The 26,544-nt window shown below is 33.2% G+C and overlaps 1 protein-coding gene across 13 annotated transcripts in view; it reads right to left on the bottom strand.

Annotated features, from left to right (window-relative positions):
- Positions 1-19,186, bottom strand: part of LOC143235050 (CCR4-NOT transcription complex subunit 3-like) — a 79,339-nt gene extending 60,153 nt beyond the window's left edge. For 7 of the 13 annotated variants that reach the window (XR_013018904.1, XR_013018905.1, XM_076472802.1 and 4 more), the window contains exons 1-5: positions 19,076-19,176; positions 18,411-18,500; positions 7,501-7,629; positions 6,398-6,502; positions 3,715-3,952 (exon numbers count right to left, since the gene is read on the bottom strand). Coding sequence is in view for 10 of the 13 variants with exons in the window: in XM_076472802.1 (XP_076328917.1) it covers positions 3,715-3,952; positions 6,398-6,502; positions 7,501-7,626 (469 nt within the window). In the remaining 3 variants the exon portion in view is untranslated. Of the gene's footprint in view, positions 1-3,714; positions 3,953-6,397; positions 6,503-7,500; positions 7,630-18,410; positions 18,501-19,075 lie in introns of all 13 variants that reach the window. The other 6 variants (XR_013018906.1, XM_076472806.1, XM_076472807.1 and 3 more) reach the window with 3 other exon arrangements.
- Positions 19,187-26,544: the final 7,358 nt, after the last annotated feature.

The raw sequence follows: 26,544 nt of genomic DNA, 5'->3' as shown, positions 1-26,544 counted from the left end.
CCAGGGATACCCTGCACCCAGTGTGTAAATAGGTATTGCATATATGGGAAAAAAATGGAAGAAGCACAACATATCTCCAATCCATAGTAGGAGGAAGGTCCACACTGTCTTCATCTCAATTTAAGTAGAACAGAAGGATATAATGTGCAAACTAATCTAAAAAAGCAGGCAAATGTGTGTATATCCACATCCAACTATACATCTAGGAATACGACATCTGAATGATGGTAGAAAAAGAGGTGCCTACATGGCAGGTCATATCAAATGCAATCAGACTGGCACTGCATTTTGTTAAATCAACCTCAGGCAGTAAAAACATCCTGATGTGAAGTATGAGATGAAGAATCACCACCTCAATCAACATTATACTCCAGATAGGTAAGTACAGAAGTAAAAGCACAACACTGCCATTCATGTCCCACAATATGGAAGTGAACTGTCTTCAGTAATACAGAAAAACTTCCAGTGTTCCAGGTGGTGCGAGATAACATTTGTTTTGGCCACCTTTACCTTTATTCTTAAATAAATAATTAATGTGAGGGGTATGAGAACATATTAAAATTTTTTAGGGGTGCAGGGCATAAAAAAGGTTGGGAACCACTGGCATAGAGGAATTCCAACATTGCAGAGAGCATAAGGAGTGACCATAAAAACCCTAAACTGAAAAGTAGATCACTCCTAATTTATTGAGTTGAAGAGACAATAGGAATGAGCAGCTATCCCCTTCTGCTTTATCCAGGAAAGTCCATAGATTAGTACAGTCTAGAACAGTCATATCAATGAAACAAATACAGAAGAAAAAAAACTAATAGTTTTGTGGAACATCCATCTCAACAGTGTACATTACTTGGCCATAGGTATATTGTTTGGCTGTACAGTGTAGGTTTAAGATATAGGAAGCATGCTTGGATTGAGTGGAACCTGAATCCTAAACGAAACAAGACCCAGGATGGAAGAATATACCAAAAAGATAACTTTCCAGTTACAACTGCACCAAAGTCTGAAGAGTGGCAACAGGAGCAAGGTGGTATCCCAATTAGGAAAAAAACCCAGTGAAGATAGTTTGAGAAAAATGTATATGGGGTAGGCCATATGCCAGACTGAAATGGATGATAAAAGTGAGGATGCCCAATCTTAAAACAAAGACATCTGGAACAGAATTTGGAAAGAAAAAGACAGGGAAAAATAGACCAACAAAAGCAGCTGATGATCCTAAGTCATAAGGATAGAAAAATAAAGTTCACATATAGATGAACATTGTCAGGTAATGAAAAAGTGACAGTTGGAATCACTGAAGGAGGCCATGCAGGCAATGGAGTAATGAAAAGCATATAATAGTATATACCAGAAGTCTATCTGGAGCAGACTGGGAATAAAGATGGAAAATGGATGTAACAGGGAAAGATGAGAAGGAAAAATGACCCTCATGTGCCACCAAAGTTTTAAGTAGGAAAATCTATCTAAAATCTAAAATAAAATAAAAGAACAAAAAAACTAATTAGACTTTGAAGCATTTTTAACTCTCTCAATATGGGCTCAAGCCTATATGACTGACCATGTGACCACTCTGTACTCGCTTAAAATCTCTTTAGATATAATATTTCTAACTTTCAATACAGTGAGTATATATATTCACAAAATTTGTCAGTCTTTCAGTTAAAGTTAAAAGTTTTACACATTAAAAAATATTTCTTAGTGAAGTATTTTTAAGAGAATAAAATAAAGATTTTTTCATGAACATATTGAGTATTTGTTTTGAATGGTTCGTTTGCAAATTAATTTTCATGTGAAAATTAAAAATACTTTTCATCACATCAAAAATCCCAAATTTCCTGTGGGCAATCCCTAAGACCTCCTAAATGCATTTCAAATAGTTTTTTTTCAGTAAAACTTTATAGTTTATCAGTTATTTTCTCTATCCTATCTTAAAATGAAATCAGTGGATTTGAGTGACCTCATAAACATAAACAAAGAAAAAAAGAAATTGAAATAAATCTCAATTTCCCCTTTTTTTTCTTTCTATAATGACTGTTCATTTATACTACATAGCTCTAAGTTCTTCACAGTATACATTTATTTATAATTACATTTTATTGTTTCATTGCCCTTTGAACTGTGTTTAACTACTATCTGTGCCATTATAAATTACTTGGGGCACATGCAGCTCACATTATGCTATTAAATTACATTACCTACAAGTTATTACAAGCTTTTCATGTGTGTCTTGTGAACATTTTTTTTACTGTTATTACTTATTTTACTTAATCTAGTCTTATCTAACCTACATTTTAGTTACTTGTATAATTATGCATAAACAATAAACAAGAAAAACAAGAAATAAAATACTTAACCAATCTTCTTTTTTCCTTGTTTTTGATTATCAAAGAAGGTTAACCCTAATTTTTATACTGCTCACAGTATTGCACTTAATAATCTTTATTTGATTAAACAATACCCCAAAACAATATAAATTAAACACACACAAAAAGTAGCCAAATTCCCCTACCTCTCAAAATTTTTTGACTTTCTAACTACACGACAAGAATCATTACAAATTCATTCAAGTTAGTTGTTAACTTCTCAAGGTTACAAAGTTGGAACTCAGGATGAAACTGACATTTTACCATTTAGAACATAATGTTATACATTATTTGATAGATGAAAACCTTCACTTTCCATTGGTTATAGATAATATATAATTATATAAGAGAGAACTATTAATGAATTATGAAAGACAGGATGTGACAGGTAAGTATGGCAGGAGGCATATGATTTTAAATTTGATAGTTTTGTAACCAATATTGAAGACTATATTAAATATTGTTTATCTGAGAAATGACAATTTTTCAGAGAGTAATTTACCTTTAATTTTGTACTTTTGTGAGTGGTGGTGGATAAAATAGGGAAGATGACATGCTAAGAGAAAATGTGTCACATGTCACATAAATGGGGAAGTTCAAGATTTTTTTAAATACTGCCTTGTAGAATTAAGAATATAAAACTTGTATACTATTAAAATATGGATCATTAGCAAATATTTCATGCTATTCTAATTCATACAACATAAATAAAAAAAAGTTTAATAAAATGTTGACTGTAAGACACTAAAACCTTCTGTCAAGAGCAGTAAAGGACACCTGTGGTGATGGGGTTAAATGACTGAGATACTGTATCTGAATATTTAAATCAATGGAGTTTGTTTAACAAACAGTATTAAAATCTCTTTACTGTGCCATTGCCAGGCCATATTAGAAGTTATTTCTTAACATGCAACATATTCTCTTAAGTCAGCAATCATTACATATTACTAATTATATTGTCTAGTAGCCAACGGTGTCAATACAAACTTAACAAAAGGTAAATTTTAAGATGGTCCCTAACCTAAGTAGTATTGTGAATTGGTTGTGTGAAGAGCTGATTATTTATATTACTAGCCAGCATCAAAATAATTAAAAGGAAAATTAAAATATTCTTACCAAATATACAGATAATTCTGTAAGTTTTAATAACTTATAAATAACTGAAGAGATAACCAATCTAAATTTGGAAAGCTTATTAACATGTTGTGATGCAAATATCTTGGTGATATTAGACAAACAAAAGAAAAAAGGTTAACATTAGATATACTCCAAATGCTTGTTCAAGTTAATCTATTAAAGGTCAAAATTGTTAAATTGTACTATCATATAAAACGTAAGAATACAGGATACATACTTTTAGCAAGATACTCCTGAATACCTTCTAAATTCAGATCAGAGTAAAGGAATTCATTTTCTTCAAAATCTGGCTCTTGACAACATTCAATGTAATATTCTACATCATCCTTGATCTTTTTGACTTGATCAACATCAATAGTGCTGTTGTCAAGCATTCTCATGAGAGTTTCCAGCTGCTTGATATGGTATCGATGTTTCTCTATATGATCTTTCAGTTCATCTAGTCTGTCCTGTTTCTGAAAAATTCCACTTGTAGTACATTTTGAACAAATACATTTTTTGTAATTAAGGGTAAAAAACACAAAAAATAGGAGAAAAATGCAATCAAAGCATTGTCCTAACAACAAGTTATATTATAAATTTACCAGAAAGAAACATAACCAACCTTCCCTTTAAAAAATTAACAAAAAGAATAAACAACCAGGTTGAATGTACCTAAGATCACTCTTTCTACACTTGAAAAAATTACTTCAAAGTTAAAAAAACACTTTATAACCAGTTGTAGATGCATATCATTTATATACTTCAAACTCTGCCCACATTTAGACAAATTCACCACATAAGAATAAATGTTCATGGAACTAATGCTGTGCTGAGTTTAAGACAACAATTATTTTTCACACCATTTAAGGTCTTTCAAAATAATGAATTTTTATTAATAATATAAAATTAATTCCTGTAACTGAATGAATTACATAGTCTTCAACATTTTGAAACTAATAATGAAATGTACATTTACTGAATAGGTTTCCAATTCATAAAACCTACACACCACTCAAGAATGACATCATGTCCTTCCTTAAAACATTAACTTTAAATCTGACACAAACATTATTTACTATTCTGTGAAACAAAATACTGAATTTAAACTTTCTTTCATCAAGTTTCTAACAAGCCCTGAGTAAATCCAACTTGCATTTTTACCTATTATTTAAATTTAAAATTGTTATAATTAGAAATATTTTTCATTATAAGTAAATCTTTTATTTTTAAAAACACACTCTAACAAGCAATGATTTATTGTACATTATTCTAAAAGGAGACAGTTTCAAAAATATAATAAAATATCAAAAATGTTGATGTATAGGCTAAAATAAAAAAAACCTCAGGAGACTGAAACAGTCTCATACATTCAACATGTTTTGAAATTTTTATTGTGTCATCTTTAGGAGTGGAAAGTTTTGCAAAAATCCCACTTACATATACTCTTAAAAAAAATCATCTGAATACAAATTACACATTAAATAATTTCATGCATTTTCTAATTATATTTGCATCTTATCCATCATACTTATTTGGTATTTTAAATTTATATTATTGATATTAATAACATTTTCATATTGTGCTAAAATAACAGTTTTCTCCTATTGTGTGCTTAGTTTTATTAATATGTTATGCTAATATTGAAATAGTAATATTATTGTTTTTAACTTTTCTTTTGAGTTTGTCCTATATAAACTTTTTCATATTCACATGATATTATATATATATATATACACACACACACACACACTCAAACCAAATATTTCCATTAAATTATTTTCATCTTTAATTATATTACAAATTTGGCTATGTTTATCTCAATATACATATATATATATATATATATATATATATATCGGAAGACTATTTTAGCATCATTATTCGATAAAATAAACCAGATATACAGACAGTACCAAACATCCTTTTTTAACTTTTTTCAACAAGTGGTTTTAACTTAATAATTTTATTTTTTTTGTTTCTGACAGCACCATAAACAATATCACAACTGAAATCTCTTTCTAATGCTATGTACTTAATTAGCAATAACTCATTATTAATATATTCCTGTTTGCAACATAATTTTAGTATCTTATCCATATTAGACCAAAAAAACATTTTTAATATTTAGTGTGACATTTTTAAATGACTGAGACTACCACTGACATGAAATACCATTTTACTAGAGTATTGTTTTGATTGTCTTACTATAGCCATTGGCAGATGAAAAAAGGAAAAGAAAATTATTCTTAAAAACCTTGTTGCATGCTTCTTAACATAAAGCAATACTCAAAATTCACCAAGTATTTGCATAAAACATTTAAATAAAACAGTTAACAAGTAGTGTGTCCCTTTGAGAGTAATTTAAAAGTTAACTCAAAAATACATGTGAATGCAAAATACATTTCACTCTGCCCAGTCATGTAGGTGTTACATAAATTCTAGAAATTAATAGTTAATGACAAATTAAAAGGAAGGTGACAACATGAAGCATGGCAGTTTTCAATACTAATGTTAAGGTTGATGTTCTAGGATTTATACACATAATTAGAAATATTTGTAATGCTTTTGACCACAAAAAGTAAATACAGTTTACCTTTTGTCTTAAATCATTTGCTACATCTAGGAAGTTCATATTTTATGTGAGATTTTGTTGTCGTTTATTCTAATTATGAGACATTTATTTTTTATAATTTTTAGTATACAAGCCAATCTAAAGATGAAGATCACATGCCTGTAATTTTCTCCTCTTGGAATTGATTATAATATTAATATTTATAAATATTTAAAAAACTGATATTATGATACAAAAGAAATGTCTCAGCACTACACTGATTTAACACTTTATACTAATATTTTAGTATAGTGATGGACATGAAAAAATACAGAAAGTACGATAACAAATAAGAACATCAACGTACAGATCTCACCTCTTTATCACTTTTTTTCTTTTTGAAGCCAATCATTAGAGATTCACTTTCACATTCAAACTGGTCAATTTGAATGTTTAAAGCTTCTATTGATGACTAAAAATAAATAAATATTGCTGTTAAACACAAATGCATATCAATAATAAACACACAGTTTCAACCTCTACACTTTAGAGCATACAGTATGATTACCATAAACGTCAAAGGCCAAGCCTGAACCTTCTAGAGTATACATCAAATACAGTTTTGTACACATATGCAACATCCAATCAAAGTTAAGTCCAAGAAGGTTTTCAAGGACCTATTGTAGCCCATAAGCTACCTATTGTAGACCACAGCTTTAGAAATTCATAAATTATAACTAGAGTAAATCATTTTAATTTTCAGCAGCATAAGTTCATGAAATTCTATTTAAATGTGACTATTATAAAAAAGGTAAATTAGATTTCAATAGATTTTTATGCTTAGTATTACTTTCAAATGAAAAAAAACAACAACAAACAACTATGTATTTCACATACATTTTAAAAAACAAAACTTTTGACCCTTTACTGCTTCTAAAACTTAATACATAACAGATCAAATAATATATTTTAATATACAAATCTTATCAAAAATTCATATTTCTAAAAACTGTTTCTTAATTTTTAATGAAGTTATACAGTGGGGTATATATCTTTTAGAAAATAAAATGTGAAAGGTACATTTACTTTTCACAGATAATCACTTTTAAATTTCATCCTAACTTGTATTTCAACAAGATAGTTAATTTGGAAAATGTAAACAAATGCCATGCAAATTTGTCAAGTGCAAGTGTAGATGGTCTTGCAGTAATGTAATGGTACTGTTAAAAATGTTCACACATATACAAAAGTTTGCATGTTTATTTGAGAATTTTTTTGTCCTGGTGATATAAATATACTAATATAAAATTAGTTTTTCAACAGAAAATGTGCAGTTCGTACATCAAGGATATAACTACCCATATGTTGTTATATCTTATTTAATTAGAATTTCAGTGTATGTGCACATGTATAGATTAAGCAAAACATTACTTTTCCAAAGTCAATTATATAAAAGTATATCATACTTACAGATAACCAATTAATAGCCTCATCTTTTTCTTTCTGAGCAGGATCAACCTTTTGTGCTCCCCCTAACCCTTCTTTGGAGTAAGCTTTGGTCTTGGTCTCTCTTTCTACTACTTTAAACCTTTCCATTTGCTAAAAATTGCAATAAACACAATAGATTCAACAAATACCAAAACCAAAGATGTAAAGATTTCTATCAAATAAATATTAACATTTTGCAATTATCATAGTAAATAAAACATAATAAATTAATAATTATAGAGAATAACACTCAAAATTCTATCACTTCATGAGAATAACAAAAATTCTGAATCAAAATACTACTTCTGTAGTTGGCTTTGAACATAAAACAAGGTATGAATTCCTTTCTCTGTTGATGTTTTGCACAATTTTAGTATTATCACTTCATGAGAATAACAAAAATTCTGAATCAAAATACTACTTCTTTTGTAGTTGGCTTTGAACATGAAACAAGGTAAGAATTCCTTTCTCTGTTGACATTTTGCACAATTTTAGTATTTTCCCCTTTTTTCTAAGATATAAACAGCATAGTGTAGTCTGCTAACAAGTCAAGTCAATGACTATTTTCTGCCTCTTTCAGTGTTTCCTTGATCGTATGATATGGATTTCTAATATAGTGTACACGCACACACACTACCCCTAAAAATAGCTACTGGTCTCTGCAACACGAGTGTTTTAATCTTTGTATTTTTGCATAAGTAATAAAGAAAATGTTAATTCTCTCCACAAGTTACATTTAATTATATTATTGACCTATTCATTTTCTCATATTTGCACTGTTGGAAGTACAAAGTGCAACTAACACAAACAAGTGAGAGGTCTTTCCACTGTTAAAAAATGTTAACTTCTGAAATAGTGCTGCTACTTCTCACTCAAAGTTAGAATATATTGCTGAAAATATGGAGGGGCCAGTGAAGGTGTGAAAGTATTCAATCAAGTGGAGAGTAAATGCCTTAAAAAAACAGGTGTGCCATAATAAGAAAAGAAGGCACATCTGTGGGGCATAACACTATTTCTGGAACAGGTATGCTCACTGCCTAGTAACAAACGCAATAAGACATATAGGGTGGAACATAATAGGCAGGCACTATATCCTATAAGAGACATATATACAGCACCATTTTGTAGAGCCATGCTGTATAACTATAACTTAGAACAGCACAACATAGATAAAAGAGGAATGTCTACTGTGTAATTGACTATAGGTCCAAATAAATATGTGCCAAGGGTAGAGCCTTGGGGCACAATGAAGCATGTCAAATCCTGTCCAAACAGGCAAAACATTCAGTAGAAATACCTTGTCTAGGATATTATGAGCAACAATTGTGAGCTGCTTATCAAAAATACTTAAATATCTCAGTGTAAGTGAGTAGAAGTAATGGAAATCAAGCACAAGAAGTCAAAACTTGATGTTGAAACTGATAAAAATTTACAATCAAGCAAAATCAAAATTTCGACTGTGATGTGGAAAGTTAAAACACACATCTATAACCAGAATATCAATCGACAAAAGTAGGGATTGTGCTAGAATAGTAGATGGAGCTAGCTGCACTATTATAAATGGCACACAATGATTGGTTGAAGGTAGTCACATAATCAACACATTATAAAAAGGCAGGGTACAAAACAACTGGTGCACTGTTAGTCAAACCTTTTAGCAATGCTTAGAGGGCAACCAGAATATAAGTAGGTTTGGGTGAAAACAGGTGGTGCTGTTTCAGAATCTAATACAAACCAATAGTCAAGACACTGAACAGAAACTAACAATAACAGTCAAGAAATTTGTGCTCAGCTATAAAAATACAAAGTAATGGGCAATAGTTTTTCACAATACCTTAAGTTTCCATCTGTATAAAACAGAAAACCATTCTATAAGCTCCATCTCTCTTGCAAACACACTTACCTTTCTGTACTGGAATGACATCACATATATCTCTCTTTTTTTTTCTTTTTTTTTGCTTCTTAATTAAATTGCATGAAACTTTGAACAAAAATTACTAAATATTATTTATACTTAAAATTCATAGAATTTTTATTAGTATTTCTATTTTTTTTATTAGCAACACAATTTTGTAACACCTTAAAAATATTTAAAGTATAATTTTATTTCTCATTGTTGATCAGAAATTTCCACTTTGTACATCCAGGTATTAACTTTAATGGTATTCAAAAATATATTATATGTCTAATAAATATAGATCATTTAGAATAAATGTCAGACACCCATTTGTGCTGAGCCCACACAGTTCAGTGAAAGTCAAGAAATAGACATAAGTTAATAATTCATTCATTTTTAATGATGTGGTCATTAACTTGCATGAGAAGCAGTTTTACTTTCTTTTGTTTCAAAACAAGAACTAAAATAATTAGACCCCTTAAAGTTATTAGGTTAATATGTTACAGCATAAAGAAACTTCAGTTTTCTTAATAAAAAAAATAAGTACTTTCTTTTAAAAGATATTTTCCTTAAATTTTTTACAAAAACTATTTCAAATAGTTTGATTAACTGTGTCAATTTCTACAATTTTAATTTGCTTCTTCCCTCTATTAGCAGTCATTCAATGTGTTTAAAATTATATGGTGTAATTTACACTACATACAAGAATATATCTGAATAATGAAGTTAAGAGCAAAATTTATTTTGAAATATTGAATGAAATGATCACATCAAAACCTTAAAAATTACAAAAAAAGAGAACATTTATTACTCCTTAAAACCTTCTACTAAAAGTATTAAATTCACTCATACAAATGGTTTTCAAAAAGAAAAACGAATTTCTGGCACATTGAACACATCAGGTTGCAACCAACATATTGTGGAAGTTACACTGTGGTAACTAGACTTCTCAATACAGTCTCTTTTAAGATAGATGCCTTCCTATAACAATTTAAAAAATTTAACATGGAATAATGAATCCAAATGTATACAGCTGTTCTAGAAATGTCTTAAACTGTTGCCCATGAAGACTGTCCTTCATGGAACTTTACCAACAGAGTCATATGGGGTTAGACCAAGACTACTTGAAATAAAAAAGATGTGTCCATCCAAATTTCTCAACCATAACTGTAACACATTGAGCTATGTAGGTCCTGGTATTATATGGTCATACAAGATTACCTTCAAGTAACAAACTGTTATTTGTTTACTACAGTTTACTCACATCTACCAGATCTGAAAGAAAATCCTATTTCTTTCTGAACACCACTTTATGCAACAGTTATAAAGAAAAGTTATCACGTGTACAACCCTCTTCAAATTCAGGACTTTTCTATCTGGTCATCCCATAAGTAATGTCAGAAAATTTAATACAGAAAGTGCATCATCATTTCTGTCTTTGTAGAAGGCTTTAATGACTAAAACATGTAGTAGGATGTGAATAAAAATGTTCAGACAAATAAAATAAACTAACCCAACTCCACTTTCTCAGATCATTAATCAAATAAACCCTTATGAAGATTGATGTGTCAAAGAAGCATATTAGGCATACAATATGTTATGAGTTTAAAAAAGGCAATATTGCAGTAGAAACTACATGAAACATTCAAAGTGTTTATGGTGTGGAGTCTCTCAGTGAAAGAAAATGTTGAAGGTGGTTTCAGAAGTTCAGATCAGGTGATTACACCTTAAGCTATGCTCCACATTCAGGTCATCCTGTTGAGTTTAATGATGACTTGCTGGTGGCTGCACTTGTTAAAGATCGTGCTGTAATAGTGGAAGAACTAAAGCATAAGCTTAATTCAACCTATTCAACAGTCCACCATCATCTGCAACAGCTTGAAAAGGTGTTAAAACTTGGAAAATGGGTCCCCATTATTTGACAGAAGACAACCTTAGAGCAAGAGTGAACTTTTGCACTTCTTTGCACTCTCCTGAATGTAACTCACCTTTTTTGGACAGGTTAGTTTCAAGTTATTTGAAGCCATGGCCATTTTCAGATAGTAAAGTAAGAAGAAGAAGAAGAAAGTAATAGAGGTTTTAAAAGACTTTCTGTAGTATAATTTTAATAATTATAACTTGCCAGGATGACTGACAGGTAAGTTCAAACATCAGCATTGGTCACCTGAAGTTGGCTTTTGCAGTCCTATTTTCAAGTTATTTGACTTTACGGCCATTTCCTAATTTCAAATTGAACTAGCTGGACTTTGATTCTTAAAAGGGAATCACATTAAAAAAAGACTAATGTATAAATTAAAAAACTTAAATTGCATTAACAAGATAAATGGCCTTTAAAAAACTAAAAAACACTTCCACAGTGGACAGTGTCGCCATCACTAATGTTATGGATAAACCTTGGGACAGAACATGTTTCAAATGGTGCTGTTGTTGAGAGTCATAACAATGGCAAGACAGTAAAATGTGGCTTATTGTGACCTGAATGTTACATAGACAACACACTGGTGCATCAGTCCCAGATAAAAGAAAACGATGAGTTAAAAAACTGTGACCAATGAGTAGTCTAGTTACAACAACTTCCTCTTTCCGATCCTTACAGAAGCATGATGGCCAAAGTCCAATATAGAATTTTACTTGAAAAAGCTTGTTTTCATGTTGCTCTCTCCAAGTTAACTGTAGTCCATGTATGGAACAGGCACAGCAGTGACAGTGCCAGAGCAAATAGATTTAGCTGCGGTGTCGGAAGCTCATTCCCTCGAATATCAACGTGGCGTGGTATCCAGAAAAATTGGATAGAAGTAGACATTAAAGAGAAATGGGCCTGTCGGTTTTGAATATTGGCAAGAACAGGGTGTGAACTAACGTGAAAGAATTCCACAGCCAGTAGAAAACTGAGTCAGTATAAATAGTGCAGTTTGAGTTCAGTTCTGCTTAGCTTCTATGTGATTCAGAGCAAGAAAAATGGCATACAATTCATCAGCAAACACAGAAGCTGCAGAGGGGATTATGCACGCAAACACCGAACCACAACAAACCATGACAGAGCCCACACAGTCACCTGATTTTGAACCATCTATATAAATAGCAATGGGAGGATGGTTTGAAAGATGTTCAGCAAATAACACAGTCTTTCCAATCAGAAGTGTCTGCTTTTCTCAGATGACTTAATGATAGGTCACAATTGCAGACTGTAAGAAACCATGGTGGGATGAGCTGACCAGTGGATACTGCAATGTTATCCAAGGACAGACGCAATTCATCCAACTGCGCCTGGATGTGAAGGCCTAAAGGAGCAATGGCAGATCATTTGTCCTGAAAAGAATGGCCCTCTGAGGAAGGAAAACACAACCCCAGGTGAGATGCTTTGGCAAGAAACAAACTTTCGAAGCATGCAGTAAAGACAGTTGCAAGTGGCGGAGGTACAAAGAAGGTTCATGAGACTCTATGAGCTCTGAACTGGGGAAGTGTGGAAAGCCCCAGTACAAAATTGAAGTCCATGATGATGAATGGGGTCTAGCATCTTTAAGGCCGAGGTCCTGGCAGAGCCATAGACCAATGATCCATAATTGGGATTTGATTGAATAAGAGCATGATATATCTTTAGCACAGAACATTGATCTGCTCTTCAAGTGGTGGAAGAGAGGGCATAGAGGATGTTAAGTGCTCTTGTTCAGTTGACCTGTAGCTGCTTGATGCGTGACATAAAGGTCAACTTACAGTCAAAGATAAGACCCAAGAACTTTGTCTCAGGGACCACAGGCAGCACAACTTCACTGATATGGAGTTCAGGATCAGTGTGAATACCCCATTGGCAGCAAAAGTGCATGCAAATGGTTTGGTTTTAGAGAGAGAGAAATTAAAACCATTTGCTGTGGTACACGTCAGTAAACGATTGAAGGCAGTGTGCAGCTGCTGCTCAATATACCCCATGTTTGACAACTAACATGAGATGTGAAAGTTGTCAACATATAAACTGTTTGCGACAGTGAGAGGGAGTTGTTCAGTGATGGCATTAATTTTTATATTGAAAAGTGTGACACTCAAAACACAGCCCTCAGGGACTTCTAGTTCCTGTAGAAAAGAACAGGAAAGTGTTGAGCCCACATGAACTTGGAATCTCCTCTTCATTAAAAAATGTTTTATAAAAATGAGCAAACAGCCATGTAACCCATAGTAATAGAGGTTTCACAAAATGCCATACCACCATGTTGTATCATAAGCATTATCAATGTCAAAGAATAATGATACACTATGGTGCCATTTGAGAAAGGCTTCTCTGATTGTTCACTGATAAGAGGAAGTTGTTTGATTCGAGGAACCAAACAAGATGAGCATTAACCATTCTATCTAAGATTTTCCAGAGACACTCATCAAAGCAACTGGACAGTAGTTTGAAGGAATCTTGGGATCCTTCCCAGGCTTAGAGAAAGGTAGGACAACAGCCTAGTGCCAGGCATCAGGAAGAACATTCTCCTGCCAGATCTGGTTAAAAACAATCAGAAGAATAGCAAAAGAAGCAGGAGATGGATGGCACAGCATTTCATAGTGTACATCATCAGGTCCAACTAGTGTACTGCCAATCCAATGAATGACCAGTTTGAGTTCCACAAGTGTAAATGGACAATTATAGTCATAGAGACAATCAGCTTGAAAGGAAAGAGGTGATCTCTCTGCCCTAGTCTTGATGGCTAACAAGGTAAAGGAAGAAGCAGAAGTGCCAGATACCCAGCAAAAGCATTCACTTAGAGTATCGGCTACTTCCTAGCCATCAGACAGCAAGATCGAAAGGGAACAGAATTATATTGTCCACTGGCATTTCGAATCTTGTCCCACATGACTTTGGAACTGGTGGTAGAATATATGCTATTTTTGAACTTAATCCAAGATTCCTTCTGGCTTTCACGTCTTACCCTCTAAGCACGTGCATGGGTCTGCTGGAAAGGGATGCGGTGCAAGAGTGTAGGATACCTGCAAAAAGTATCCCACACCCGTTTTTGAGCCCTCTGTGCCATGTGGTAGGCAGGATTCCACCATGAAAGAGGATATCATGGAAAACATGTCGAGGTTTTAGGAACACATTAAACAGCTGCTTGTATAATACAGTCAGTTACTGCTGCTACACTGTCGTCTATTGATGGCTTACACATGGCATTGACTACAGCCAGTCTGTCTCAAACTTATTAGAAAATTATTACTGCCTCGTTGATTATTGTCATCTCTTCAAGAAAAATGAGAGAATAGTAAAGGGGAACAAATTAAGAGATCAATAGCAGTAAAGGACTGACTAGGTGCATGAAAATAAGTAGAAGAACCAGTATTGAAAAGAGAAAGGTTGTGATCAGAGAGCATACAGTTACGACAGATAGTGTTTGTATCCCTGAGTCCAGTGGTTTTGCTCATAACTTAAAAAATTATTACGAGTAGACTAATAGAAGTACAGCTGTATTATAAATATTATACTAACACACATCTACTTACATTTTATGTAAATTAAAGGACAAATAAACTGTTTATAAACAAATAACCAAATATAGGAGGAGCAGTAAGTGTTAGGTACAGTTCAAAATGTGTGAAAAAACTGATATTCCGTAAAAATTTTAGTTTGGTGAATAAACTACATTATACCATTCCAGAACTAGACACTGGGTTCATAATTATTGGAATTTAGCCAGCAAAAAATGTACTTCCAGCAATTTAGCGCTGTCTCCGTCATTATCTGCTTGGTCATCATGGCAAACAGGAAACAATTGTCCAGTGATTTAAAAGCTGAATTATTGTAAAATACAAGTTTCTGCATCTCTTTCTGGTATTGCTACACAACCTAATGTGCGAAATCTACTATTCAAAGCATAATCGCCAAGTTTAAGATTACAGGATCAACTGCTAACCTCCCTCGTTCCGGATGCCCAACCAAAATTCCAGAGAGAACCAAGAGGAAGGTTCTCAGAGAAGTTAGTAGGAACCCTCGTTTAACACGTAATGACATACATAAACTGGTAAGGGAAACTGGGGTTGAAGTAAACACCTCTACAGTTACAAACATGTTACGCTCTTCTGTGTTCGAAGCATGCTGTCCTCGTAGAACTCCATATTTAAAGCTTGTTCATTTAGAAACACAATTAAGGTATGCAAGAAAGCATGTAGATAAACCCTTTACCTATTGAAAGAGTATTCTTTGGTCAGACGAGACTAAAATTGAGCTTTTCGGCCACAATGATGTTCGCGACATTTTCCATAAGAAAGGGGAACGAAATCTTCCAAAGAACACCGTCCCTACAGTAAAACATGGAGATGGCTCGATCATGCTATGGGGTTCCTTCAGCTCTTCTGGTGTAGGCAGCCTTCACTGCATCAACGAAATCATAAAAAAAGAAAAGTACGTTGATATATCAGGCACTTACATCAAGAATGATGCTCGGAACTTGCAGCTTGAGCGTCGTTGAATCTTCCAGCACAACAATGACCCTAAGCACACATAGAAATATGTGCAATCTTGGTTGTAGAGGAACCATGTAAGTGTTCCGGAGTGGCCATCGCAGTCACTCAATCTCAACCCAATTGAAAACGTTTGGCATGAGTTGAAGAACAGGGTTCATCAACGTCATTCGAAAAACTTGCAAGAGTTGGAGGGCTTGTGTAAAGCAGAATGGAAGAAAATACCAGTTGAGTACTGTTAAATGATCATGGAGGGCTATGAGGATAGATTGCACAAAGTAATTCACCTGAAAGGCTACACAACTGACCATTAAAGTAGACACACAAACACTTTCTGCCCCTCCTATGTTTGGTTATTTGTTTATAAACAGTTTATTTACCAGTCAATTTACATAAATATTTGTGTAAATGTGTGTTAGTATAATATTTATAATACACTATACTTTCTTTATCCTAATCCTGATACTTTTTAAGTTATGAGGAGAAAACTACTCAAGACGCAGGGGTACGAACACTTTCTGTTGTAACTGTACACTCTATGGAGTGACCCCTCCCACCAATATCAGCACTTTCCCAGAGGGGATGATGTTCATTAAAGTTCCCGAATTAAAATGGAAATGGCATCTGTTCAAAGAGAGCATCAAGGTCTGATTGATCATAGATCTCTCAGGCCACAGGTAGAGAGAACAAACAGTGATGGTATGACCCAAGAAAACACGGATGTCTACTACTTCCAAAGGTGTGTCAAGTGACAAAAACAGGGTGGGCACATGCTGATCAACAACGGTGCCATCTCTCCATGCACTCATCCATCATACAGCCTGTCATTTCTGTACTAAGGAAACTGTCGAAAGGTGACTGTATCGGCAAGTTTCAGAAATGTTTCCTGTAAGGAAAGACATACAGGATGGTAGGAAGCAATCAGTGTTTTGATGTCATCCAGATTAGAATGTAAACCTAGACAGTTCCATTGTATCAAGGTGGCCATATTTATTTATGTGCATGCAAACTGGATGGAGAACCCCTCTGTTTGCTACCACGTCTTTTTTCTTTACTGTCTTTTTCTGAGGGAGGTCTGTCGACCTCCATGGATCCTGCCCTGTCGATTGGGCAGGTCTTTGCTGTTGGAAGAGGATTCCAGCGACTGAGGTCATGAACAAATGATTGTTTTGCATCTTGGGGTGGGAGAAGAAAATGTAACTGAGAAAATGCCTGTATCTGGATACAAAGAAAGTGGATCTTGGGATTTGCTAGAATGTTAGGGACAGAGATGGGTGTGGAAGTTGATTCATCAACATTTTTAACCAGGGAGATCAAAAGACTTTTCATTTGGTTTGAGAATGATTCTTCTGGAGGCATAGAGAGATCCATCTGCACTCCCACTGTAGTAGTTGAACAAAGTGCAGCAGCACAGGTCAGAGATGAAGTGGTGGACACCAATTGTCGATCCTCAGGAGAAGTAATGTTATGAATTGTTTTCAAATGCTGCACCTCTTTTTTCTTCCAACCATTTAGGGCAAGAACTAAAGTAAGACAGGTGAGAGCCACTGCAACTGATGCAATGAGGGTCCATTTTACACTCATAAGCATCATGGTCCTTGCCATCACAACAAGCACACGTTAAGGAACCATGACATGATGTCTTTGAATGACTGAACCACTGACACTGGTGGAAACATCTGAGAGGATTTGGAATAAATGGCTGTACCCTGCAGTTAAGATAACCTGCCTTGATGGTGACAGGACACTGCAACAATGCCAGGGTTTCATGAGCACTATACACAAACAACAGCATCAGTTACAATGTCCACAACACCTGTTGAGAACATCCAACACTGGTACTTGTTTGACCCTGGCCCAAGTGGACCAGCCAATTGACCTGTCTACAGGAATTCAAGACCAAAGTGGTGTGTTAGGGTTGGACCCTTCAACTACCAGGATCCCCTCATCCCCTTCATGGGTTGCCACGCATGACAAACGTGGGTGGATGTTTAGATTCCAGAGGAGGTAAACTGAAAGAATAGAACCTCTTCTGGGAGGTCCCCTCACCACATACAGGAATCCTCTCTGAGGGGTAAATAGTTAGAGAGCTTGAATGTTGCACTGAAAGTAAAGAGGCCCGTTTTGATCAATCATAAAAATGTTGTGTTACACCAGAACAATGTGTGGCCCCATACAACAAGGATCACATTTGCAAAGACTGAAAAGCTATATTCCATATCCTCCTTATTCTCCAGACCTTGCCCCATCTGATTATTGTTTATTCTAAAAGTTTGCAGAATATCTTGACAGAAAAGAGCTTAAAACACATGAAAATGTCAAAATTACTCTCTCTACATTCGTTTCTTCCAAACCCCAAGAATTTTATAGAAGTGGCATTCAGAAGCCTGTGACTTGTTGGCAGGAGGTAATTAATAACAATGGAACATATATAATTGATTAAATAACATTAAAAGCATTTGAAACCCTTTCTCATTTTCTGAACCTAAAATTGGACATTACTTAAGGGATGACCTGATATATACAATCAAATCTTAAAGATTCTACATTTAACTTTTCTTACCCTTTCTATTAACTTTCGAGCTTCAAGCAAATCCCTTTTATCCTTGATTTCACTTGATGCAACCCATGTTTTAATCTGATCACGTAACCTCTGCAATCAATAAAAATACATTAAAAACAAATCAGTTTGAGTAGCAACACAAATAACAAATGCAGATACAGAGTTTAAAATCTAAACATATGAATATGTTGAGAACACATTCTTTTGTGTAACATATGAATGTCATCAATAACACTAACAAAGTGATTGGTGCTACACGATATATAACTGTTCAAATAATGCTTCTAATTTGAATTGTACACATACATAATTCTGTTGTTAATATTCTTATGATAATGTTGTTTTACTTCATGAAAAAGTCATAATAATAACCAACTGGACAAATTTGTGAATGAGTCAGTTTAATCTTATGCAACCTATTGGATGCAGAGCTATTTGAGGGCATTAAAAAAAACATTTTTTTGTACAATCCACTAACTGGCCAGCTCTGGCAGAGGACTTATAAAAAGGAATTTACTTTCCAGTTTACTCTAAGACTATTATATAAATATGCATTTACTGTAACAGTCAAACTCAACTGAAGCTTCTTGAAAAATACATTAAAATATTTTTGCAATTTAAATAATCATTATATAAAAATGCACTTGAGGAATGATCACACTTACCTGAAGTTTCTTAATCTCCTTTTTGAGATCTGCTTCATATTTTTCTTTTTGGTTGCTGTTACCTGCACTTTGAACCTATGAATGTTTAAAGTTTATCAAACATATAAATACTCAACAAAAACGTCAAGGTAATAAGATGTGCACCAAGTTACATCAGCTCATAGCTATTTCAATATTTTGTTTCCAAATCCCCAAGATGCTTCTTCTGCCCATGTCCTTTTGTTATATCATTTATCAATAAACTATTTTGCATCAGGCATTCTTTTGAAGTTTGACACATTTTAGGAAATAAACTGCATTGTAACTAAGTTTACTCACTGTAAATATTTTTTTGAGATGTTGTGGTATTTTCATGGTCTTACCAAAGATTTTACATGGGTAGAAATTCATGCAATTTGTGGTCCTATAATATTGTGGATTATACTCATTTTCAGTCTATGTGTAGATATATTCAAAAAATCTTTGTTACTGCCAAGCTGTGCAACCACTAAAACTACAATCTGTTACAATTAATGTAGTTCCTTTTTATGCTGATAGCCCTTCAACCTCCACTCCCTTAGTATATCATTTTCAAACTAATCTTGAATCTATGCAATTCCTTTTTTATATTCCTAAAATACTGAAGCCATATTTTAGTTAATACTATTTTCTTTTACCATTTTCATCACATTCTATTATTGTATTAAAATAATAACCAACTGAAATAAACATTGTTATTATGTTTACAGCAACTAAATCTTTTTAATATCTTTACAGATAGAAATTAGCATAAAAATCACAGAGCCCCAGTATCTCTTTTCATACTTTTACAACTGGCATTACATCAAAATCCTCCAAATTGTATGACTTACATTAGCAGTTCATATCTTGCTTTGCTAGAAAATGAAATCATTATTTCTTTTTTGAGTAACAAATTACATTAACAAGGATTACTTTTGATAATTCTTCCTTCTACTGAAATGATCAAATTTCTGAAAGAAAGTTAAAGTCAATCCTATTCTTCAATGATCTATAATGTAGGATGGTGCATAAGGATATAAGAAAAAAACAACAAAATCACCAATCATAAAATTGGCATCTTTCTTTTGTAAAGTAACTGAAAATACAGTACAGAAATGTATATAAAATGTTACATTGTTTCTGTGTTTTTGTAATAGCTGAAGAAGTACATATACCTTCTAACAAAGGATCTTTCTTGGAAAGTAAGTAATGACATTCTCTGTAATAAAGTAGTAACAGTTTTTATACGTTTGCTTTGTATGAATCGACAAGATGATCACATGATAAGTAGGTGGAGAGTTTTAGCTGTCTGAAGTTAAAATCTAATCTACAGTTGTTGCTTTTGCTCATATGCTACTGAACTTAGCAAAGCAGAAAAACTACTCAAATTTAACATACATTTTTGCAAATGCCTAGGCAAAAAGTCATGTCAGTTATCAGTCTAACGTTTTAAATACAGCTTCACTTAAGACTAAAGGTAGACTGTTTTAGTTTCTATCATTTGGATTAAAAATGGCTAACTTAAAGCACCAAAAATATAAGCTGAAAGAACATGCAGATACATAAGTATTGGTTAGGCCAAGCAAACTAGATTAACAGTCTCTAATCCACATTTTTAAAACAATCACACATGTGGATGGTTATTATTAATTATTCACTGCCATCTTTTCAGCATAAATTTATCACATTTTATGAAATTGTCTTAGTTACAGAGAATTTAGTGTCACATGCTATTAGCTTAAGCAATTAGTATAAATAACAATGCTGGTGTGGTTGTGCCAATTGCATGGGAGGTATTACAAGAAATTGTTAATCTAAATTCTATAGAATTAATATAAAAGAAGCTAATAATACTGTTCTGGAAAAAAACCTATCACTACATATTTAAAAAAAAATCCAGTTGGTTCTGTAAAGATGTATTCGAAATAACAGGGTTGTAATCCTACAGCTAATGTTAGTTACTACTGAATGTCACTTCCTTATGTGGTGCGTAATGACAAAATCTCACGATATCTAATCATAAACACCTTAGGTGTGAAAAAAGGATGGGGCCATAAAAGAATTCAGAGTGTGACTTAAAGGGATGATAAAAATTTTACTGCATATATTTATTCATTAGTTAGCTATGATATGTTTTTGTTTTACTTGTAGCATGATGGTGAGTTAAAAAATGTGACCTAGCTAATTACTGAATATTTGCTAAAAATTCTTAGCATTTCTTCAATGCTGTATTTGAAACAATTACTTTATTTTCTGGGATTGAGATAAATAGTGTTTTCAACAAGAAACAGCTTTAGAAATTTTAAGCAGGTTTTCATTAAGTTTTCCAAATAAATTCGGGATGAGTAGTGCTAACTTTGCTATCTATCAGTTTCAAAATAAGTATAACCTCTTTATATCAGAGTTTATTATTGAATCAATGTGTTTTTTTTTGTAATTATTTACATAATTGTAAGTTATTTTAACACGGAGTACATGATTTCAATGTGGAAGGTTAGGCAACTTTCATAGTGGCGATACTGTGATCTGTGAATTGGATTTTAGTATAGGTAGAAAACAATGACATATAAGAAGTTTATCTGGCTAGAAGAACAGTCGAAGATAAATTTGTTTGATTTGTAGAAAAGAAAATTAGGAAACGGTTAAAAGGTATTGAAATGATTGGAAGGATAGTCTGAAAGTTCCAAAACTTAAAGTACCTATAACAACAGGAATTAAAAACAGTTGCTTCTGTACTCTCGAAAATATCTCTTGAAAACGAATAAAAAATTTGATAAAATAGCTTAGATCAGGAAAATTTCAACTATCGTCATTTCCAAAACCCTGACCTGAAGAAAAAAAACTCAATTTAAATAAAAACCGAAACAATCTGTTTCAAAATATAAAATTAGTGATATAACTTAATCTAATAAAACACACACTCTGCCAACGGTAATGAAAATTTGGCTTGTTTTTATGAAACTGTGACAGTATAAGCAAGTTTCCTACTCTCGACGTAGTGTACGTTCTTATAACACTGTTTTAACCACAGGGTAAAAAGAGTTTGGATATCATAAATCTGTTAAACACATATCATCTTCTGATGCATAGATCAGCCTTCTTAGCAAAGATTTCCTCTGTTCCACTAACAACACTATCTTTTGATGTAGAGATCAACCTTCTGGTCAGAAATATCAACTACTATCAACATTACTAATGAATCAGCCTTGTGATGAATCAGGCGCCGCCAAGCAGTTAATATACTCAACCTGTGATTTCGATGGTTCGTGGTTTGCGGACTGTTATCACGAAATTGTGTTTTTCTGCAGTTTGGATCCATATGTGTGGTTTAAAGGTGATGGACAAACCTCTCTTTTCACTCCTTTGCTCGGAAAGTAGTAGCCCAATATTTGTTGACTAGCTGCTTTCCTTTTAGTGTGTCAACTCAGAATTAGAGACGGCTTAGATAGTTCTTTGTGTAGCTTTGCGCGAAAATCATAAAGAAAATAAAACTTTGTGACTTACACGAATTTAGGAGAAACTCAAACATTGAGTATTCTTTGAGCAGAAATTTTAATTTTCTGATCACGATGTGCACCTGCTTTCAAAACAACGGCCCCTCCCCGGGTGGTACAGAGGTATGTTTAAGAACTCACACTGCTAGAAACCAGGTTTCGATATCCATGGTGGGCAGAGCACATTGTGGAACTTTTCGCTTAGTTCCAAATTAATCAATCAATCAATCAAAACAACGTCCGGTCGGATATATCCTGCAACTAGAGAACAGCCTTTAGAGAGTTATGTTAAAGTTGTTAGACACACTGAATGACTAGAAGTTTTGAAATATTATTTAATTCTATATAAGCCATTCGAATCGGACCTGGCATAGCCAGGTGGTGAAGGCCCTTGACTCATAATGTGAGGGTTGCGGGTTCGAATACCCGCCATACCAAACATGCTCGCCCTTTCAGCCGTGGGGGCGTTATAGTATGACGGCCAATCCCACTATTTATTGGTAAAAGAGTAGACCAAGAGTTGGCGGTGGATGGTGATGACTAGCTGCCTTCCCTCTAGGCTTACGCTGCTAAATCAGGGACGGCAAGTGCAGATAGCCCTCGTGTAAAACAAAAAACAAGCCAAGCTATTTGAATCTTCGTTATTTTTTTGATGTAACCAGGCGTATTTCAACTTTAAGCGACGTTGAATTTAACAAAAAAACAACAACATTTAAATTAGACTAACATGTTATTTTTATCATTACTATAGTTCTTCCACACAGCTTTTGTAGTTTAAGTATTGTGATCTGTGATGACTTGCTGTCACCACACTGAAACAAAGACAAGGTACCACCTAGAGTCCAACCTTTTATATGAACAAGACTTAAAGTGGTAAAGATAATAATGCAAAAACACACAGAAATACTAAAACAAATCAGAACACAAACAGGTTATAAGACTGAAAATGAAAGGTAGCTAGGAAAATTTAACACCACTCAAGGCAAATTCGCTTTTAAACATTCTTTTGCTAGACTCAAACAGAATTTCTTCTATTTTTACTGTGTTAAATTCAAGGTCATGTTTACGATTTATAAACAAGAAAAACATGATAATAATGTAAAACAAACAAAGAAAAAACACTATATTTATCATATTGTGCTAAAATGTGTTTTCTTATAGTAAAGCCACATTGGGCTATTTGCTGAGTCCACCGAGACGAATCGAACGCCTGATTTTAGCTTTGTAAATCCGTAGACTCAACGCTGTACCAGCGAGGGATATTGTTTGTTTGTTTGTTTTTGAATTTCGCACAAAGCTATTCGAGGGCTATCTGCCCTAGTCGTCCCTAATTTAGCAGTGTAAGACTAGAGGGAAGACAGCTAGTCATCACTATCCACCGCCAACTCTTGGTCTACTCTTTTGTTATTTATTATGTGTGTTTTTGTTTCAGTATTTTCTAGCTGTAACAATCAGAAAGCACTGTGAAAACCTTCAACGCAAAAGCAAGTATAAAAAACAGAACTTCGATTTTTTTGGAACATAGACAAACGAGAGACGTCTAGCAGAAGCAGTACGAAGTTAGTTTGATCTAGAATGCATTACTAAAATAATTTACTTTACTAAATGCAATGTGGTCTATAGAAACTTTTTCTTTTTAATTAATAAACAATTTTATCTAATTTATACATTTAGCCTTTGATTCCACTACCGTAAACATTCTTTTTGTGGCTAAGTACCTTTTGTTAATAAAATGGAAGATTCAATAATGCAGTTGTAAAGTTTACGTTTTATTTCAGGTTTTCACAGAGATGAAAAAGCTTTGATCCAAAATGTGGGTAAACGAAAGACATTTATGTCCAAATAAAAAAAAAACAGAGAAATATCTCATCCCACACTTAATGAATGTATAATCCAATTTTGTGTGTCATTTCCTCGATGATACAATTTCTTTATGTTGAATAGGAAAACATCAAGCTGAATCTGATTATTTCATAAAAGTACTTAAATCTTCACGGAAAGACTTCGTATTTATAAAGTGTCACTTTCTTTCAGTTCCTTGATAAGCCTTCGTGTTTATAAAGTATCAGTTTTTGTCAGTTCCTTGATAAGCCCTGTGATTATAAAGTGTTAGTTTTCTTCCATTCCTTGATAAGCCTTCGTGTTTATAAAGTATCAGTTTTCTTTCATTCCTTGATAAGCCTTTGTGTTTATAAAGTGCTAGTTTTCTTCCATTCCTTGATAAGCCTTCGTGTTTATAAAGTATTAGTTTCTTCCATTCCTTGATAAGCCTTCATGTTTATAAAGTATTAGTTTCTTCCATTCCTTGATACGCCTTCGTGTTTATAAAGTGTTAGTTTTCTTCCATTCCTTGATAAGCCTTCGTGTTTATAAAGTATCAGTTTTCTTGCTGAAAACTTTTACGATTTTTCATTTTTTTATATTTCACCTTCATCTTTTTCCATTATTTTTTCTTCTTTACTTTCTTCAGTTTCAGAGATGAACTCAAGATCAAAGGACATTCTTTCATTGTCAGTTAATACAAACTGCAGTCTTATCTGTGTAAAATGTATTGGTAGAGCATAATATTTCAGTAAATGATTTACATTTGCTTGCCTCGTCTTGTAATAATTTCTTTTGTTTCCTCTCTTACGTTATTTCTTCACATATCCATTGCCATGTTTTCTTTATTTGATACATTTTTTTATGCATAAACAAAGGGCTCTCTCATTCTTTAATGTAAGAAAAATATCAACAGTAAGAAGTGTGTGTTCCATTTATAAGATTCTAAGGTGTAGTCGTAAAGGTTTTTAAATTAATTTTTGTGACTATATTTAAGTAAATAAAATATACCAGGGCCTCACATGAAAGAGAGCCGTACGATGGGCTTTGGGTTTGAACATAATAGACGGTAGAAATATTTTACACTGGGCCTTTAGAAACCTCTGGCTGGCCCAGAGCTGATTTTTCGTCTGTATTTTTAAGTCTTATGAAATTATTGAGGCTTATGTAATTTAGTAAGAGGCTTGCATTATCGTCATCTTTTTTATACGGAACATAATTTCTGGTTACTGCTTCATCTTGAAAACCTTTACCAATTTTTTTTTTAATATACAGTGAACTGTCCAGCCAATTTAAAGATTGGCCCTTCGGGAAATTCTCGATATTCTGATGGTTCAGTCTAGCCCTGCTATCTAGCCTTCTATTCGTATTGTATAAGCCCTCAATCTTTCCTTGGGGTCACTAGGGGCATAACTAAGTGACAAGTGGTAAAGGGGATGATAGATTGAGCTTTATTTTTAAAATTAGTAAAAAAGAATTTGTACGAGGCTAGTTTTGTAAAGCGTACACAAAATGATCAATATTTTAGGTTGATTTTATTAAACAAGAAAGTTACCATTTAATTTCATGAATTTTCTCGAGAAATTGTTTAAGCTTGGAAAAATTACTTTATTATTAAAAATAAGATCATATAGTATGATCAAAAATAGCATGAACCGTAACATCGGACTGTACAAGATAGACTTATTGTTATGAAACATTTTATTGACTCTTATTATCCATTATGAGTCTAAGACATTAATGGAAAAATTAATAATTACTCAATATTATATTTTACCGTAACATGTGATCTAAAAGTGTACTGGGTGAGTTTATAAGGACGCCGTGAGAGAATAGATTACTTCGTTGAGATAAATTGCCTTCCTTAGCATTCTATAGAAAGTAAATTTACGAAATTAGAGACGGATATAAACCAACTGAATTTAAAACAGCTTAAAGAGTTTTAATGGATTTTGTTACTAAATGTTAAATTTACAACTATATCCGGCTGTCGTAGTTTAATGTTACAAGAATCATTAGATAAAAAAATCAGTTTAGTTTTAGAGACTTCCAGAATGATTGGTTATTAGATATTGTACTTATACGTTTCACAAGCTGTTTCATTGTATTTTATTGTTTCTAAATAATTCAATTCTTTCGTTTTTTACTAGTCAA

The sequence above is a fragment of the Tachypleus tridentatus genome, chromosome 12, assembly GCF_004210375.1.
Source record: "Tachypleus tridentatus isolate NWPU-2018 chromosome 12, ASM421037v1, whole genome shotgun sequence".
Taxonomy (NCBI): Eukaryota; Metazoa; Arthropoda; class Merostomata; order Xiphosura; family Limulidae; genus Tachypleus; species Tachypleus tridentatus.
This window is presented reverse-complemented; position numbering and strand designations above follow the sequence as displayed.